This window comes from Cavia porcellus, unplaced genomic scaffold (genome assembly GCF_034190915.1).
Source record: "Cavia porcellus strain 051 isolate PalLab524CR breed Dunkin Hartley unplaced genomic scaffold, mCavPor4.1 scaffold_7, whole genome shotgun sequence".
Classification (NCBI taxonomy): Eukaryota; Metazoa; Chordata; class Mammalia; order Rodentia; family Caviidae; genus Cavia; species Cavia porcellus.
In genome coordinates, this window is record NW_026947490.1 from 64,888,212 (window position 1) to 64,903,935 (window position 15,724).

The 15,724-nt window shown below is 37.7% G+C and overlaps 1 protein-coding gene across 2 annotated transcripts in view; it reads left to right on the forward strand.

Moving 5' to 3' along the window:
• Kif5b (kinesin family member 5B) overlaps positions 1 to 15,016 on the forward strand; it is a 50,923-nt gene extending 35,907 nt beyond the window's left edge. The window contains exons 16-26 of one of the 2 annotated variants that reach the window (XM_063253736.1): positions 2,657 to 2,845; positions 3,668 to 3,785; positions 4,327 to 4,392; positions 4,484 to 4,589; positions 5,377 to 5,478; positions 6,861 to 6,921; positions 7,034 to 7,105; positions 7,228 to 7,332; positions 8,080 to 8,296; positions 8,625 to 8,788; positions 12,584 to 15,016. In XM_063253736.1, coding sequence (XP_063109806.1) covers positions 2,657 to 2,845; positions 3,668 to 3,785; positions 4,327 to 4,392; positions 4,484 to 4,589; positions 5,377 to 5,478; positions 6,861 to 6,921; positions 7,034 to 7,105; positions 7,228 to 7,332; positions 8,080 to 8,296; positions 8,625 to 8,755 — 1,167 coding nt within the window. In that variant the 3' untranslated portion in view covers positions 8,756 to 8,788; positions 12,584 to 15,016. The remainder of the gene's footprint in view (positions 1 to 2,656; positions 2,846 to 3,667; positions 3,786 to 4,326; positions 4,393 to 4,483; positions 4,590 to 5,376; positions 5,479 to 6,860; positions 6,922 to 7,033; positions 7,106 to 7,227; positions 7,333 to 8,079; positions 8,297 to 8,624; positions 8,789 to 12,583) is intronic. The other variant, XM_063253737.1, reaches the window with a different exon arrangement.
• The last annotated feature ends 708 nt before the right edge of the window (positions 15,017 to 15,724 follow it).

The following is a 15,724-nucleotide window of genomic DNA, read 5'->3' on the forward strand; positions in this document are numbered from 1 at the left end:
CCCCTCAGAGAGAAACCATGCAGATGCCGGCCTAGCATGTGGAGACTTAATGTGCATCTTGGCTAAGTAGGGTGTGAGGCCTCAGTTACGCCCTATGTCGACTGCCACAGAACCACAGGTGAGGGCCAAAACAGCCACTGAGACTAATTTTTTTCCTAGTGTTGGTACCCAAATGGAGTGGTCTGTGGCTTCTGCTCTCACATAATTCATTCAGCAGGCACTCAGAGGTTAAACATCCCCTTGAGGGTGATCCTGACGGATAAGAGTTGATCAGACTCCCCTTCTACTTGAGCTGAGCTAGACTGACAGACTAACTGGGGTACCCCTAAGAGTCTTACCAGAATCAAGAAGGCAGTCAGGCAGGCAAACTACGTCCTCCTTTCTGGGTCTGATGTCAGCCACTCAGCTGGGAGCCAGGAATCCACATCCCGACCTCCAAGGAGACTAGAGAAATTTCGAGGGCATACCTTTCTGTCAGGACCTGGAGAGGTCCCTGCTCTGTCCACAAGGGGAACAAGAAGTGACCAAAGAGGTCAGCACTGTCAGTCTTCCCAGCAGAGACACCACATGCAGCAGCAAGTGGAAACACTGAAACAGTTCCCAGGATTTGGAGGCAGATTTATTTATGTCGACAGGCACTGATTTGGGACCTTTATAGTGACACGCTGTGCATCAGTGACCAACCGCTTCTAGGAGACAGAAGCAACTGGAACTGTGCATTACCAAGGCAACTAAGAAACTGAAGTGTACTGGAGGGGAGTGGGGGGCATTTTCCAATTACTTCTGATTTATGGCAGTTATAAGTTAAAGGGCTCTAAATACATGTGTGCGGGTTTTCTGTCCAATTGAGTAAAAATACTTAAGAGTGTATATTTGTTAGATTGGATGTTGAGATTACTCATTTGTTAGCTTTGCAAGAAACTAAACTGTTCCAGAGTGCTGGTAGCATTTTACATTCCTGCCAATGATGGATGAAGAGATTTCTGTTGCTTCGCATCTTCACCAACATTTGATGTCAGATTTTTTAATCCTAATTGTTATTCAGTGTAGTGTTATTTCATTATTAGTTTAATTGCAGTTGGATTGATTTCAATAGTATTTTGTAGTATTTCTCCATTCTGTGCCTTGTCTTTTGTTTTTTTTTCAAGGCCAGCAAGATTTTCTTTTATGTGACCTTCCAAAATTAATTTAGTTTCACATTTATATTTAGGTCTGCAGTCCATTTGGCTTCTCTGAAAGGTGTGAAGTCTGCTTCAGGATTAATTCTGCCCGCAGATGTGTTACCTGTGTCACCATTTATTGAAGACTATTCTTTGTCCCTTGGATCTTTTATCAGAGATCAGTTTAATACACATAAGTCTCTTCCTGAGTGCTCTGTTCTGTTGCACTGACCTGTTTGTCTTTCTTTGGTCAGTTCTATTCTGTCACCCCCTTAGCCAGTTTTTTTCCTATGGTTTCAGTTACAGTACACTGCAGTCTGAAAATACTAAATGGAAAGTTCCAGAAGTACTTAATTCATAAATTTACAATGACATTTGCCAATCTAGTCTTAAAATTGTTTTAGTTGGTTGTTATTCTTTAACTGTATCTTATTTATAATTAAACTTTATCATAGCTGTGTGTGTGTGTGTGTGTGTGTGTGTGTGAGATTTAGTACTATCAGTGGTTTCAGAAATCCATGAAATAAATGTCTTTGAATGTATCCAAGGAGAAAGGAGACTACTGTACTTCTGAGCACTATAGCCTTACAATTCACCTTTAGTGTGAGTCGTTGTTTTTTAGCATTGTATTGGCTCTTCCTGGTCCTTCAATACTCCCATGTAACTCTGGAAGCAATTTGTCAGTATCTACAAAATAACTTGCTGTGATTTTTTTATTCATTATATTCTTTTATCAGTGTTTTGGAGTTGTATTGTAGATCTTGTCTGTATTATGTTAGGTTTTGTTTGGTTTTCTATTACTGTGCTTTGCACCCCAGGGCTCTTGCACTGACCTGCATCCTCAGTACTTTATTATTTTTTACTTAACCAGGCTGAGTTCAAACTTGAGAGCCTCCTGCCATAGCCTCCCAGACTACCAGAATTAGAAGCATGCCCCACTGCAGCCAGCTAGATTTATGCTACATCGCCTTTCTTTTTTTCCCCTTTTTCTTTTGAATACAAACAACACTATTTCTTTTCAAGTTCCAGCTATTCATTGTTAATATGTAGCAAACGGTTGGCTTTTTATGTATTAACTTTGTATCTTAAAACCTTGCTATATTTATTAGTTTTAGGAATTTTTCTTGACATTCATGTCATCAATAGAAAACAAAAGAATTTTATTTCTTCCTTCCCAGGCTCCATATTTTTGTGGAATCTTACAGTGAAAAATCATAAAACTTAAAGAATATGCTTTGACCAAGATTCCTCCTTGTTGAACTTTAAAATAAGGTCATCCTTTCCCTGCCACCTAAACATCCTCTTGTTAAGAAAGATAAAGATTTGTAAGCTGTTACCCTTCGTTAAAGCTTACCCCTTATTAAAATAGTAATAAAAGAAAAAAGTAAATTTCATATTTCCTAGGAAATTGAATAATAAATTTGTCTTAAGATTTTAAAATCTTGAGAAAACACATACTGACTTAACGTTTTGATTTCACTGGTTTAATCTCACAGCAGCCTGAGGGCACTGGCATGATAGACGAAGAATTCACTGTTGCAAGGCTGTACATCAGCAAAATGAAGTCAGAAGTCAAAACCATGGTGAAGCGCTGCAAGCAGTTGGAAAGCACACAAACCGAGAGCAGCAAGAAGATGGAAGAAAACGAGAAAGAGTTAGCAGCTTGCCAGCTTCGGATTTCTCAGGTAGGTGCTCAGAGCAGACTTGTCCCACATGAAAATTTAATTTCTTAGCAAAGTTTTCAGGAAAATGAGCTTCTGTAATTATTTTCAGTAATAAAATTAGTCAAATTTACCTAATCTCTCTGCATTATAACTTACATAATTTATTGGGCTGTATTTGCCAATATAAAGTATAGAAAGTTACTAGAAAGATGTGACTATTGAAGACTCTGAAATTATTCCAAGAAAGGCCAGACTGCAAGGGACCAGTTAGTAAGGGGATGTTCACAGGATACGGAATTTTCACTGGAGGTGTAGCGGATAATACTAGATGGAAGTAACTATAAGAGTATTACCATGTGTTTTGGCCTTTAGTGTCCTAGTTTGCAGGCTGCATGAGCTATGCAGATGACCATTTAATTGAACAGGAAGAAGAGTTATACTTACTCTTGAAGACCAGCTATAAGTTTTTCTTTTGCCTCAACTTCATCTCATTTAATTGTTCAACCTTTTTTGTGGGGAGAGTGTCAGGGATCAAACTCACGACCTCAGGCTTGCCAGGCAGATGTTTATGAGCTAAATCCTTGGCCCTCTTCATTTTAAATCCAATCCCTGAACACTTTAGGATGAAGTTCCTTTCAAATTTTTCATGTATTTAGAGACATTAGTAAAACTTAATTCCTTTCAGATATTCTTAATAACAAAATATGTGTGTGAGGGGGCCGAGGGTGTAGCTCAGTGGCGTAAGTGCCTCCCCTGCAAGCACGAGGTCGTGAGTTCAATCCCCAGTACAAAAAACAAATGTGTGTGAATGTATGTGAGATGTTTTTATATTTTTTCCAAAAGCATGAAGCCAAAATCAAATCGTTGACTGAGTATCTTCAAAATGTGGAGCAAAAGAAAAGACAGCTGGAAGAATCTGTCGATTCACTCAGTGAAGAGCTGGTCCAGCTTCGTGCACAAGGTATTAGCTTCCAGTTGTTGATGAGTTGTAACTATATTGATTTCTTTAAAAATTATTTTAGAATAATTATTTTACATTTATAATCAGGCTCATAGAAAGTACTGGGAATGTGATTAATTTGGAAGAGTAAGCAAATCACATAATTTAATATGGCTTTGAAATCCTTTTTTTTTTTTTCCAGGATGTTGTGCTTGCTAGGCAGGCACTGTGCCACTGAGCTGTGTCCCCAGCCCTGAAACGCGTTTTTTAAGATTGTGTTTGAGTATGTCAGTAGCCAGTCTAGGAGCTTCCCGGGGAGTTGTAAAGTTTTCATGTATGCGTAAATGTGTGTGTGCATGCAAGCCCTCATGTGGAGCTGTGCAAACATTTCCCTTTTGTGATGGCAGTATAGTGGGTTTAGTTTCAGGATACTGTCAGCTGTCATTGAGCTGCTAGAGTATCACTAAGGGACAAGCCACTGTTAAGACACATTTGTTCCTTGCTTTAAAACAGAAACCTGAAAGTTTATTTTGTTCTTCTGTTTTCTTTCCTGCCTAAACAGAAAAGGTTCATGAAATGGAGAAAGAGCACTTAAATAAGGTTCAGACTGCAAATGAAGTTAAGGCAAGTTTAATGTTACATTGGATTCTAATGCCTGTAATCTATCATTATTGGTTATTCTGACTTTAATATTCTTTGTTCCACAAAACTGTAGCAAGCTGTTGAACAGCAGATTCAGAGTCACAGAGAAACTCATCAAAAACAAATCAGTAGTTTGAGAGATGAAGTTGAGGCAAAAGAAAAACTTATAACTGATCTTCAAGAGTAAGTATAACTCTTCTTCCTGCTCAATATTAGAAACTCATTCAGAAAGAGTGTGTGTGTGTGTGTGTGTTGTACTGGGGATTGAACCTGGTGTGACTTTATACTGAGCTCAATCTTTTAGGCACTTTTTATATTTAGTTTTGAGACAGCATCTTTCTGAGTTGCCCAAACTAGACTTGAACTCATTATCCTCCTGCCTCAGCCTCCCAGAGTGCTGAGTTTGCCAGGTGTGCACCATCATAAACAGAAGACTGACAGGAAGAAGAATAGGTCACTAATAATATCCAGGTTGCAGTGACAATTTTGAGTTAGAATATAATTTTGACATTTATGAGTAAAACTTCTAAGATCCAGGTTAAATTTTTGAAAAATAGTCCTACATGTTTTGATTCAAACACAGGAAAAAGAAAATCCCCTACCTAAACTAGTCATTCCGAATAGATAGCAAAATTTCCAAGTCACTTGAGAAAAGCTGAATTGCAAAGTATAGGTTTTAAGCTCTCTTTTAAATAGAAGTCATGGTCCTGTGTGTGTGTGTATCTAGAAACCTTTTTGCCTACTTGTAGAGCTGTGTTCATAAACATAGACTTTATAAAAAGCAGAGCTCTGTAATGATGTTAGTAAGAACCTGAACACAGTAATGCCGCCTGGGGTTTGGGTCTCACTACTGATACCCAGTATGGAAATGGAGAATGTGGTACTTTCATACATTTGTGATCATATTTTGATGTGATATTCAGACAACTATGAAGTTAAACCATTCTTACATTTTTTATTTCCTTGTCAGCCAAAATCAGAAAATGATGTTAGAGCAAGAACGTCTAAGAGTAGAACATGAAAAGTTGAAAGCTACAGATCAGGAAAAGAGCAGAAAACTACATGAACTTACGTGAGTAATTGTTCTAATTAAAGTTTAAAAAAAAAAGTATATTAGAGGATTCCTGGTATCCCTCTTAGCATATCAGGCTTCTCAGTTGATTTATGTCTAAAAATTTGAAATAAAACATAGACACATATTTACGCTTTAAGGGAAGCAAGGACTTATATCTCCTCAGGTTTAGATTTTTTCCAAGTGTTTTTGTTTGTTTATTTTTTGAGACAGATGGTCATTTTGTTGTGCAGGCTGGTCTTAAACTCTGTTATGTAGTGAAAACTAGCATTGAATTCGTGGCAGTCCTCCTGCCTCAGCCTCCTGAGTGCTGGGATTACAAGCAAGCACCGCCATGTGCTTGTTGTTTCTTTGGCACCATGTTACCTCAGGGACAGTCATAAAAATGAACCTTAAAATTTTTTTTTTTAAGGGCCAGGGATTTAGCTCAGCAGCTTGCCAAGCGCATGGTTGTGAGTTCGATCCCCGGCACCAAATAAATAAATAAATAAATAAAATGAACCTAAATGTAGCATTAAGTAATTTAGAAAATTTTAGTATCTAGCAGAAAAACTGAAGTTTTTTCTAGTTTTGATTATTTATAAAAGAATTAATGTCTTAGCTTTGTCTTTTCAAACAGAAGTTTTAACTATTTTTCTCATTTGTTGGTTTTCAAGAATCTGATTAGGTAAAAAACTCATGATTGCAATTTTGTACACATCTTGAATTTGTAAGAGAGAGTTTGCGAATCAGCTACTATCAATAAAATGGTTCTGTAGGGACAGGGATTTAGCTCAGTGGCATAAACACCTGCCTGGCAAGCACGAGGTCCTTAGTTTGATCCCCAGTACAAAAAAAAAATAGTCATACAATTTGGACCAGTTCAGAGTTGATTTTGTAAAGATTCTTCTGAATTACAGTGATAATTTTATTTAGAATAATTTTCATGTAAAAGTGTTAGTCTTTGACAGTTCAGTATCTGTAATTCCCAGTTAACAAGTATCGTTTTAGGTAAACAGTAAAATAATATTATATGTGATACATTTTGAAATAAAAATTTAAGTCATTCATTCTTATTTGAGTTTGTACTTTTTTTTTTTTTTTTTTTTTTTTTTTTTTTTGTACCGGGGATTGAACTCACGACCTTACACTTACCAGGCAAGCATTTGAGCCACTGAGCTAAACCCCAGCCCTTCATTGTTATTTGAATTGTCAAATTTTATTTTATTTCTTCCTTGTCATTGTTATATGAACTATGTGTTTAAAAGATTATGTAAGTATCTTTCTCATTTGAATCCAGTAGTTCTTTCATATTAAAAATGGTCAGATTCCGCTCTTATGATAGGAGACTAGGATTTGTGGAGCCCAAGCTGAAAACGTGTGTGTGTGTGTTCCAACTCTAGGGTTATGCAAGACAGACGAGAGCAAGCTCGACAGGATTTGAAGGGGTTGGAAGAGACAGTGGTAAGGAAAACATAATGAAAAGGATTGGGAAGATTTACTTGGGTTTTCCCTCACCTTCCTCATTCTTAGTTTGAAAACTAAATTGCAAAAACAATTCTGTTCTGAATTAAAGGCAAAAGAACTTCAGACTTTGCACAATCTGCGCAAGCTCTTTGTTCAAGATTTGGCTACCAGAGTTAAAAAGGTAATGAAACAGTGCAAGGCGTGCAGTTATTTGTATTCAGAAGTGAGAGCATTTTATTTCATCATGTCAGTGTTTCTCATTCACCTTAGAGTTTTTACTTCTTAATGTTTTTCTTTGCTCAGAGTGCTGAGATTGATTCTGATGACACTGGAGGTAGTGCTGCTCAGAAGCAGAAAATCTCCTTTCTTGAAAATAATCTCGAGCAACTCACCAAAGTGCACAAACAGGTAATGAAGAGTATGTTTTCGTTTGGTATTGGGGATTGAACTCACAACCTTGCGCTTGCCAGACAGATGCTTATGCCACTGAGCTAATCCATGGCTGCAGAGTATGTGTTATGGTGCCTGCAGCATTGTAAGAATGAAAAAATGGAGGAGTAGAAAGAATTTTAATTCTTCAGAGCTCTAAGAGATTTTTATACCCTGACCCATTTTATTAAGTAATTATATAAAGAAACCAGCAAGTTTTAGAATTTTTTAATAACTGTATTATCGATGAGAACATGTATTCTAACTTTCTGTAGAAATTCAGAACTATCAATTGTTTCTTGATTTATTTGATAGGATTTGTTTTTTTCAGACAGGGTCTGCTATGTAGTTCAAGCAGGCCTTGACCTGACTACACAGTGATCCTCTTGCCTCAGCCTCCTTTAGGTTTTCTTGTCCTCACTTAAGAGGCTTGCCAAACTGACACTGCTTGTGTCCTTAATTTGACTAAGGGGATATTCATTTCACCAGATTATCCTTTTTTATTAAAGAAACTATTGCTGTGTTCCAGTTTAGTCTCTTTGCTTAGCAGAGATAAAGAACAACCTAGTCTGTTTAAAATACAGTGTCTTGAGAAACGTGTATGAATGTGTGTGTCCTTGCATGTTGTTGCCTAACCTGGGTAAGTGGGAAAAACATAATAGAAAAAGTGTGAAATGCTCACATTTTGTTAAAGCTGGAGCCCCTGTGTTGTTTGTGTGCCTCCAGTTGGTACGTGACAATGCAGATCTTCGCTGTGAACTTCCGAAGTTAGAGAAGCGACTTCGAGCTACAGCCGAGAGAGTGAAAGCTTTGGAGTCAGCACTAAAAGAAGCCAAAGAAAATGCATCTCGTGATCGGAAACGCTATCAGCAAGAAGTAGACCGCATAAAGGAGGCGGTCCGGTCCAAGAACATGGCTAGGAGGGGGCACTCCGCACAGATCGGTTAGTGAGGGCTGTGGGCTGGGTCTGAACACATGGGTTTAGTTGAAAACATTATCTGAATTTTATGATTTGTCTTGGAATTTGGCTGGCTTTAATTTCTAGCTTATCAAACTGTGGCACTATTAGGAAGGAAGAGAGAATAAAGACCTGGGCTGGGCAGGCTGGCACATGTCATCCTCTCAGCACTAAGGCAGAAAATCCCCAGGAGTTCAAAGCTGTGCTGAGCTACACAGGGAAACCCATTTCTCCCCTCCAGAAAAATAGACCTGGATTCACTGTAGTTGTGTGTTTTACTTTATTTTAATTCAGACTTTGTGTTTTACATTAGCTAAGCCGATTCGTCCTGGGCAACACCCGGCAGCTTCTCCAACTCATCCAAGTGCGATTCGTGGAGGAGGAGCGTTTGTCCAGAACAGCCAGCCGGTAGCCCTGCGAGGCGGTGGAGGCAAGCCGGTGTAACCAACCAGTGTAACTGCAAGTGCGTGTTCACAGGTCTGTTCTTCAGGTGGCTTCCCCAGTGTCCCTGTGTGCAGAAGCGGGGAGCCATGGCTGTCAGGAACTCCGGAAGGTGTTAATCCTTAGATTAGTGTCATGATTTCTTTTAAATAAGCATGCTTTTATAAAAGTGACAGCATAATTTCTTTACATGGCTCAGCGTGTGCTGCATATTCAGTTGTATTTTTTTAAATTATTAGGTGTTAGATCATTTTTAATAGTTTTAGTATTCTGATTAATGAATATATCATGTTTTACAACTTTTACTGGGAGTTTAATAAAATATATTGATTCTTTTCCAAAATTAATTCCATGATGAAATTTAAAGTGTGTTACATCTTTTTTTCTACTTCACCTTTTAGATTATCTTTAGAAAGTAGTACAAATAGTACATTTTAAGGTATTAGAAAGACTACACAAAAATACCTGATAGCTGTTTCATCTTTTTTGCATCCTTGCCAGCACTGAGTATTAATAGTTTTTAAACTTATAGAGGAGCCAGCTGTGCCCAGTGGTACATGGCTGTAACCCCAGCAGTGTGAGAGGCTGCAGCAAGAGGATCACAAGTTCATGCCTACCCTGGGCAACTTAGAAGGACCTTAGTAAAACAGAAGACTGGGGAAGTAGCTCAGTGTGAAGGCTCTGATTCAGTAACTAACACTGCAGAAGCAAAACATAAATGTCAACAGTAAAGTTGGATTTTCATATGTGTACTTATTGGGCCTTTTTTTTTTTTTAATGCAATATCTGTGTCTCTTTCCCATTACCTATTAGAGATGATTTTTCCAACAGATTTCTGGATTTTTAATTAAAAAGTTTAAACTGTTAACTGTCCATCTTTTTTTTAATGTCCTATACAGGTAAATTTTCTAAACTAGGGTGTAATCCAGAGCCGTTTGCATTTGATCCCTTAAATCTCTTAATCTAGATTAACCTCTTTCTTTCATTTTTCACCCCCTGGAATAGGACTTTTTTAATGAGGACATGTTTGTCATACATAGTACCACTGTTCACCATGGGTTTAATACGTGTGCCTGTCTCTTTATCGCTGTGTACTCCGCCCTTTCTCCCCAGAATCCCTTTCCCATCCTCACGGTCTGTCTTTTTGTTTCTTCACTTGGCTCTTTATTTTGCCCTTTACACTAGAGAGACCCTGTCGTATGTGCTTAGCATTATGGTCTCCAGGTCCATCCATGCCCCTATAGATGACTCAGATGTATCTTTCTTTATGGCTGAGTCATAAAAATAAACACTCGTTGATGGGTATATAGTTTGCTCCCATGATTTTGGTATTGTGAGTTGTGCTGCTATAAACATGGATAGCATTATGGTTGCAGTAGGATGGTTTTAGTTCTTCCAAGAAGATAGCTAGGGGAGGTATAACTGGGTTGAATGGAATTTCTGTTGTTAGTGTTTTTGAGGAATTTCCACACTGATTTCCAAAGCAGTTGTACTAGTTAACATTCCCCCCATCAGTGTATAAAGGGTCCTTTCCCCCCACAGTCTCCTCAGCATTTGTTGAGCCTTCTTACTGAAATAAGGTAGAATGTCAGTGTCTTTAATTTGTATTTGTAATGCTGAACATTTTTTGTGTATTTACTTAATTCCATCTTTTAAATGACAATAAAGAAGCCAGGTGTCGTCTTTTTTCCCCTCCGTACTACATATTAGTACTCCTACTACGAATGGGCTTTGTCATGCTAGGCAAGTGCTCTACCGCCAAGCTGTACCTCCAGCTCCAAGGCCAGGTACCTTGAGCACAGATTTGCTTGTGGGTGTGTCTGAATGTTTATGTACTGACTTCCCTTGTTCCTGTATATTGAAATACAGATTAAAAAGCACTATTAGATTGGCAAAACATTTTAGACTGGACTTTATCATAGTGAATATTGGTCACTTTAGTAGACACAGAATTGTTGGTTTCCTGCCCATTGCAGATGGTTTCTGTGTTTTTTCTCCTTTGGACTAATGTTTTTGAGCCTCTTTTATCAGTCAAATGGAAGTAGTTTTTCAGGATTCCATGAATCAAGATAGGAATGGTGTGCACTCCTGGAATCAGAGCTCCAGCAACCAGAGCAGGATTGTTTGTTCAAGCGAAGCCTGAGCACCAAGCGGCTCGTCATGTCTGAAAAGAACAATTTTTAAAAGGCTGGGGTTGAAATCCCTGGGTTCAGTGCCCAGTACAGCCAAAAAACTAAGGGGACAGCTGCCTTTTCTACCTTGCTGGAAGTGGCAGATAGGCAAGGGGATTTTCAGAATGTAGATACGAAGTTTCACTTTTTTGACAGTTGTTCTCTTGTTAAAGTCTCTATGTATACTTTGAACTCCTGTCTCACTTGCAAGGAGGCCAGACATGACCTTTGTTAAATGCCACGAGAGAAGCCTTGAACGTGTGGACTCAGGGATGGGAAGTGTAGTAGAAGCAAAACCTCAGTGGTGGTTCTGCAGAAATGGGTGTCTGTCGTGCCAGGCACACCTGCTTCAAACAAGCCGCAGCTCCTCCCTCCGGCCTGCATTGTCTGAGCTCACAGGGCATAGAATCTTCTCTAGTGCCATCTCAGCTGCCCTCAGCTTTTGGTAAACCCACCCTTCTCTGCATTCCTTTGACACTGGAATGTTTATAAGATATGTAGTTCTAACATCTTGTTCTAGGACTTTCTGACTGAGGGTCATTCTTTGTGATTAAGATGGAAATAAAGTAACTGCTTTTAAGAGTCTGTGGATTGGTCAGTAAATTTCCATTCTAACTCTGAAAAGGGACCATCTGTCTCTGTACTTTATGCATACATGGAGCTAATCCTGGTGTACTGATAGCAGTTTAGCACATGTGAGAGACAGAGAACCCAGCTCAACTATGAGGTTGTTAAGACTTGAAAATTGTCATGTGAAAATAGCATTGCTAACGAGACATGGTAGCACGCACCTGTAATTGGGCGCTGGGGAGGCTGGAGGTAAGTTTATAGAGACTTTGTCTCAAAAACATTCCTGCTGCTTGTGTGTTCATTTCATTGCTGGTCCAAAGGAAGGAGTAGTGATTTTTTCTTTTGAGGCACTTAAAACCACTCAGTCTTAAACTACATTGGTGGAATAAGTGCCGAATTATTGGAAGAGCTAAATATTATGCAAAGATATATTATTTTTAAATGTTAAAAACATTTTAAAACACTGAATTTATTTTGGGGGAAAATGACCATGTCTGAATACCAATACTTGCCAGTTTTAGTTGGCAGGTCTTCTGTTACACACAGTACTTCGGGTACCTTGGGTTTACTAAAAGCATATAGGTAGATAGGCACGTTACTGTGAAGATGGCTTCAGGAATAGGCTGTAAATAAAAACTGGAAATGCTAATTTTACTATTACTTTTTTTTTTTAAGCATAAACACTTTTGTTTACCCTCTTCCTTCACACCTCACCCCTTTTTGCTATGTATAAGACAACTAATTGCTAGTTGTCTTTGATTTAAAGAATGTTCCAAACCACTGTAGAATAACCATTTTTCTTTTTAAATAAATTTAATCCATATATTCAGCTTACCTATAGCTTTATTGGGACAGAAGGAAAAACAAATGAAAGGCAGAAATCCTTTTAAACATCGTTCTCTTTATATAGTTCTGTTTAGAAGATAAATAAGAAATCAAATCATTTAATATTGCTTTTTAAGTATTGGGAAAAGTGGTCAAAGCTGTTGGCTTGAAATGTTTATAAACAGTTGACATTAACTTCCTTGCTACATTCTTCATGATAATCTCGAACATGATTTAAAACTAAAAGTTTTTCTCTTATTTTCAGGTATTGAAAAAGAATCGAAGTACGGAGAGGATATAGTATCCGTAGTCATTCAGTGACGGTGACCTCTACTCCCTTGGGACTGTAGAATTATAACTTTAAAATGTGTAAATGACACCTGGCCTGTACAGCTGTCTCCTGCCCACTCTTCTTGTAAACTCTGCTGCTTCCCAACACTAGAGTGCAATCTCCATGTCTTAGGAGGAAAATGACAGTTTCCAGCTGTGCCCTATTTATTACACAGTTTGTCTTTCACGTCGTAAATCTAGTCTTCACTGTGCCAAGCTGACTGTACCTTACAGGACTGTGCTTTCTGTATTTGCTTTTTGTTTGTATGTTTGTTTTTTAATTTCAGTTTAAATTACCTAGCAGCTACTGCTTCTTGTTTTTCTTTTCCTGTTAAGTGTCTTTCCTTTTTTAAGGAAAATAGAACATTTAAATTAAATGTCTTAAATGTTACCACTTACAACACTACATGCCCACACAATAATCAGGTCAGTACTGTATTTTAAAATCCTTTGCAGTGAAATCAGGGTTAAAAAGTATTTGTCTCACCTCTGGCATTCAATGCTCCTGAAAACTGTTGGCTGAGCTCAGATGCCAGCTGCCTAACTAGATATTGGAGACTGCGCAAGTGAGGGCTGTCTCTGCAGTGCCTGCTGCCTGGATACTCTTGACTGGGAAGGATGCACATATCAAAAGCAGATCTCAGTTAAGACAGAGCTTGGAGAAGGAACTGCATCTCTCTTCCTAATTCTGTACTTCACGTAGCTTGACGGAATGAAATGCCCTGCTTTGTTCTGACAAGCCTGCTAGCTAATAGAAGAATTGGACAGGTGATAACTTGTCGTTTTTATTGTAGTAAAATTAAGATACTGTGGAGTGAAATATAATTTTATACTATTAGATACTGTATTGGCTGATATAAATTTATACTCTGAAAACAAAAATTCAAAGAAACTTGACAGATACACAGTACAGTTAAAAATACATAAATTTTGGTCTGAAATCTTTGAGGTGTTGCTAACCTACTGCACTAAGTCATCTGTATAATTTTTCTTGTTATGTATAAAAATAGTAAATGGTTTGCAAGTCACTAAGAATCCTCCAGTAAATGTATCGCTGGCCGTTGCTCATGATTGTGTAATTAGTACTGTGTGTACCTATTTTGCCACTTTTCCTCAGATAATTAAGCTACGTCAGCAGTTAGTTTTCAAATACTATAAAAATGATAGGGAAATCGATTTCAGTGTGTTCTTCATCAGTGATGGAGAGGACTGTAACTGTAGCAGAAATTTGCAGAGAATGGGTTTATAAGGTTAGTCAACTCAGACTTGGAAAGTTCTGTGTCAGGATCTGGCTGGCAGAATTAACTTTTTGAAAAAGTTTTATACAGAGATATTTGTATTAAATTTGGAGCCATAATCAGAAGACTCAGATCATAAATTGGCTTATTTTTCTATTTCCTTAACTATTGTAATTTCCACTTTTATAATACTTTTGATTTGAAAGATAAATTTATTTATTTTTTTAACAGTCAAAATTCTTGCTGTTGTAGTCTGCAGCTTTTAAAATGATTGTGTTGCTTTTAGGGTATTAAAAAAAGACAAGCTTCCGAAGTAGAGGCGAAAGGGTGGTACAGTAAGAGAGACGCTATGTGGTTAACCGAGAAAGTGCTACAGTCTCTTTGCGATGATAGTTTGCTAAGTGCAAGACATTTAGCCACACCCAGATAGACATTTTTAAACCGAAAACTTGTTTCTTTAGCAAAGAAATGATTTTTGTTCTCTTGCCTGATTCTGTAGTTGTATCATGTATCATGGGTATTGGTGCTGTGTAACAAACACCAATTTGGATTGTAACTAGCATGTGGTTCAGGATCTGTCGTGTTCTTTAAATATCTTAATGGTTCTTTCCTATTTATAATTTCAAACTTTGATAAAGTACACCAAGAATTTCATAAATTTGTTTTCAGTGAACTGCTCTTTTTGCTATGGTAGGTCATTAAACACAGCATTTATTCTTATAAATGGAAATTTCTGATCATCTAGAATATTGACACATTTCAATTTGTGGTATCTTTTTTTGGACTGGATATATTAATGTTCCTCTGAATGGTATTGATAAATAGTTCAGAAGAGAAATTCAATGAAATAAAAGTAATATTTATTCATGGTGATCAATTACTTAAATTATTTGCTTAACTTAAGAAAACTTACTACTGTGCATAACTCTCAATTTTTTTGTAACTCAATTTTGACATGAGGTGACAGTAGAGAGTCTGAGTCTCCCTGTGGAATATGTTAGATTATTTTCAGTGCTTGAAGGTGCATTCAAAAGTAATTGGTTTGGGAAGACGCCATATAATTTTAAGTTAACCTGCATGCTGTCAATGTGTTTTATGTCTAAATAAAAAGGAAACATTTTGAAACATAACAGCTTCCTTGAAATTTATTTGTGAAATATTATATTGATTTTACATGACTGAATGACCTGTGTCATTCTTACATACAGCAGTTTGGTTTCTAACATGTTAGCCTTTGGACTGTAGGTTTTAAACATGAAGGCTGAGAAATTAAGATCTGGAAATGAATTATCAGTCTCACTTACGTTAGTCTGTATTCTGCTCTTGTAGTCTTATATATTAACTAATGTAAAAGTGTCAGCTCGCCTAATCTGGCTTCATATGTACTATTTTAAAGGGATCTGAGCAGAATTTCCCATATTTTGCTTATTAAATCTTTTTGGTATCATTTAACACATTTCCCTGCCCTTTGTATTTTCAGTGATGTGTTTTAGATCTGCACACCTCTGAGATTCGCTGGCATTTTATTTTGCTGGAGAGGGTTTGGATCCCACCAGGAACCTGTACTGTCTGTCTGCTGTCTCCCAGGTGTGCTCGTTCCTGTTGGTACTGCCCACATCCGTCACAGTGACCGGGTTGTGGAGAGGCCTATCCTGCCATCCTTCATTTGTCAGCTGCGGTGGAGGCGTGGGCCCCTTTACTGTTTGGCTACTCAGTGCTGTAATTGTTCAGGAAAGATGGGGATAATGCTTGTTTCTCTTTTCTTGTGTTTGCATATTTCAAAACAGTTGTTTTGCCACATCCACTGGTGACCAGTTGTACTCGTTTTTGTTTTTTTG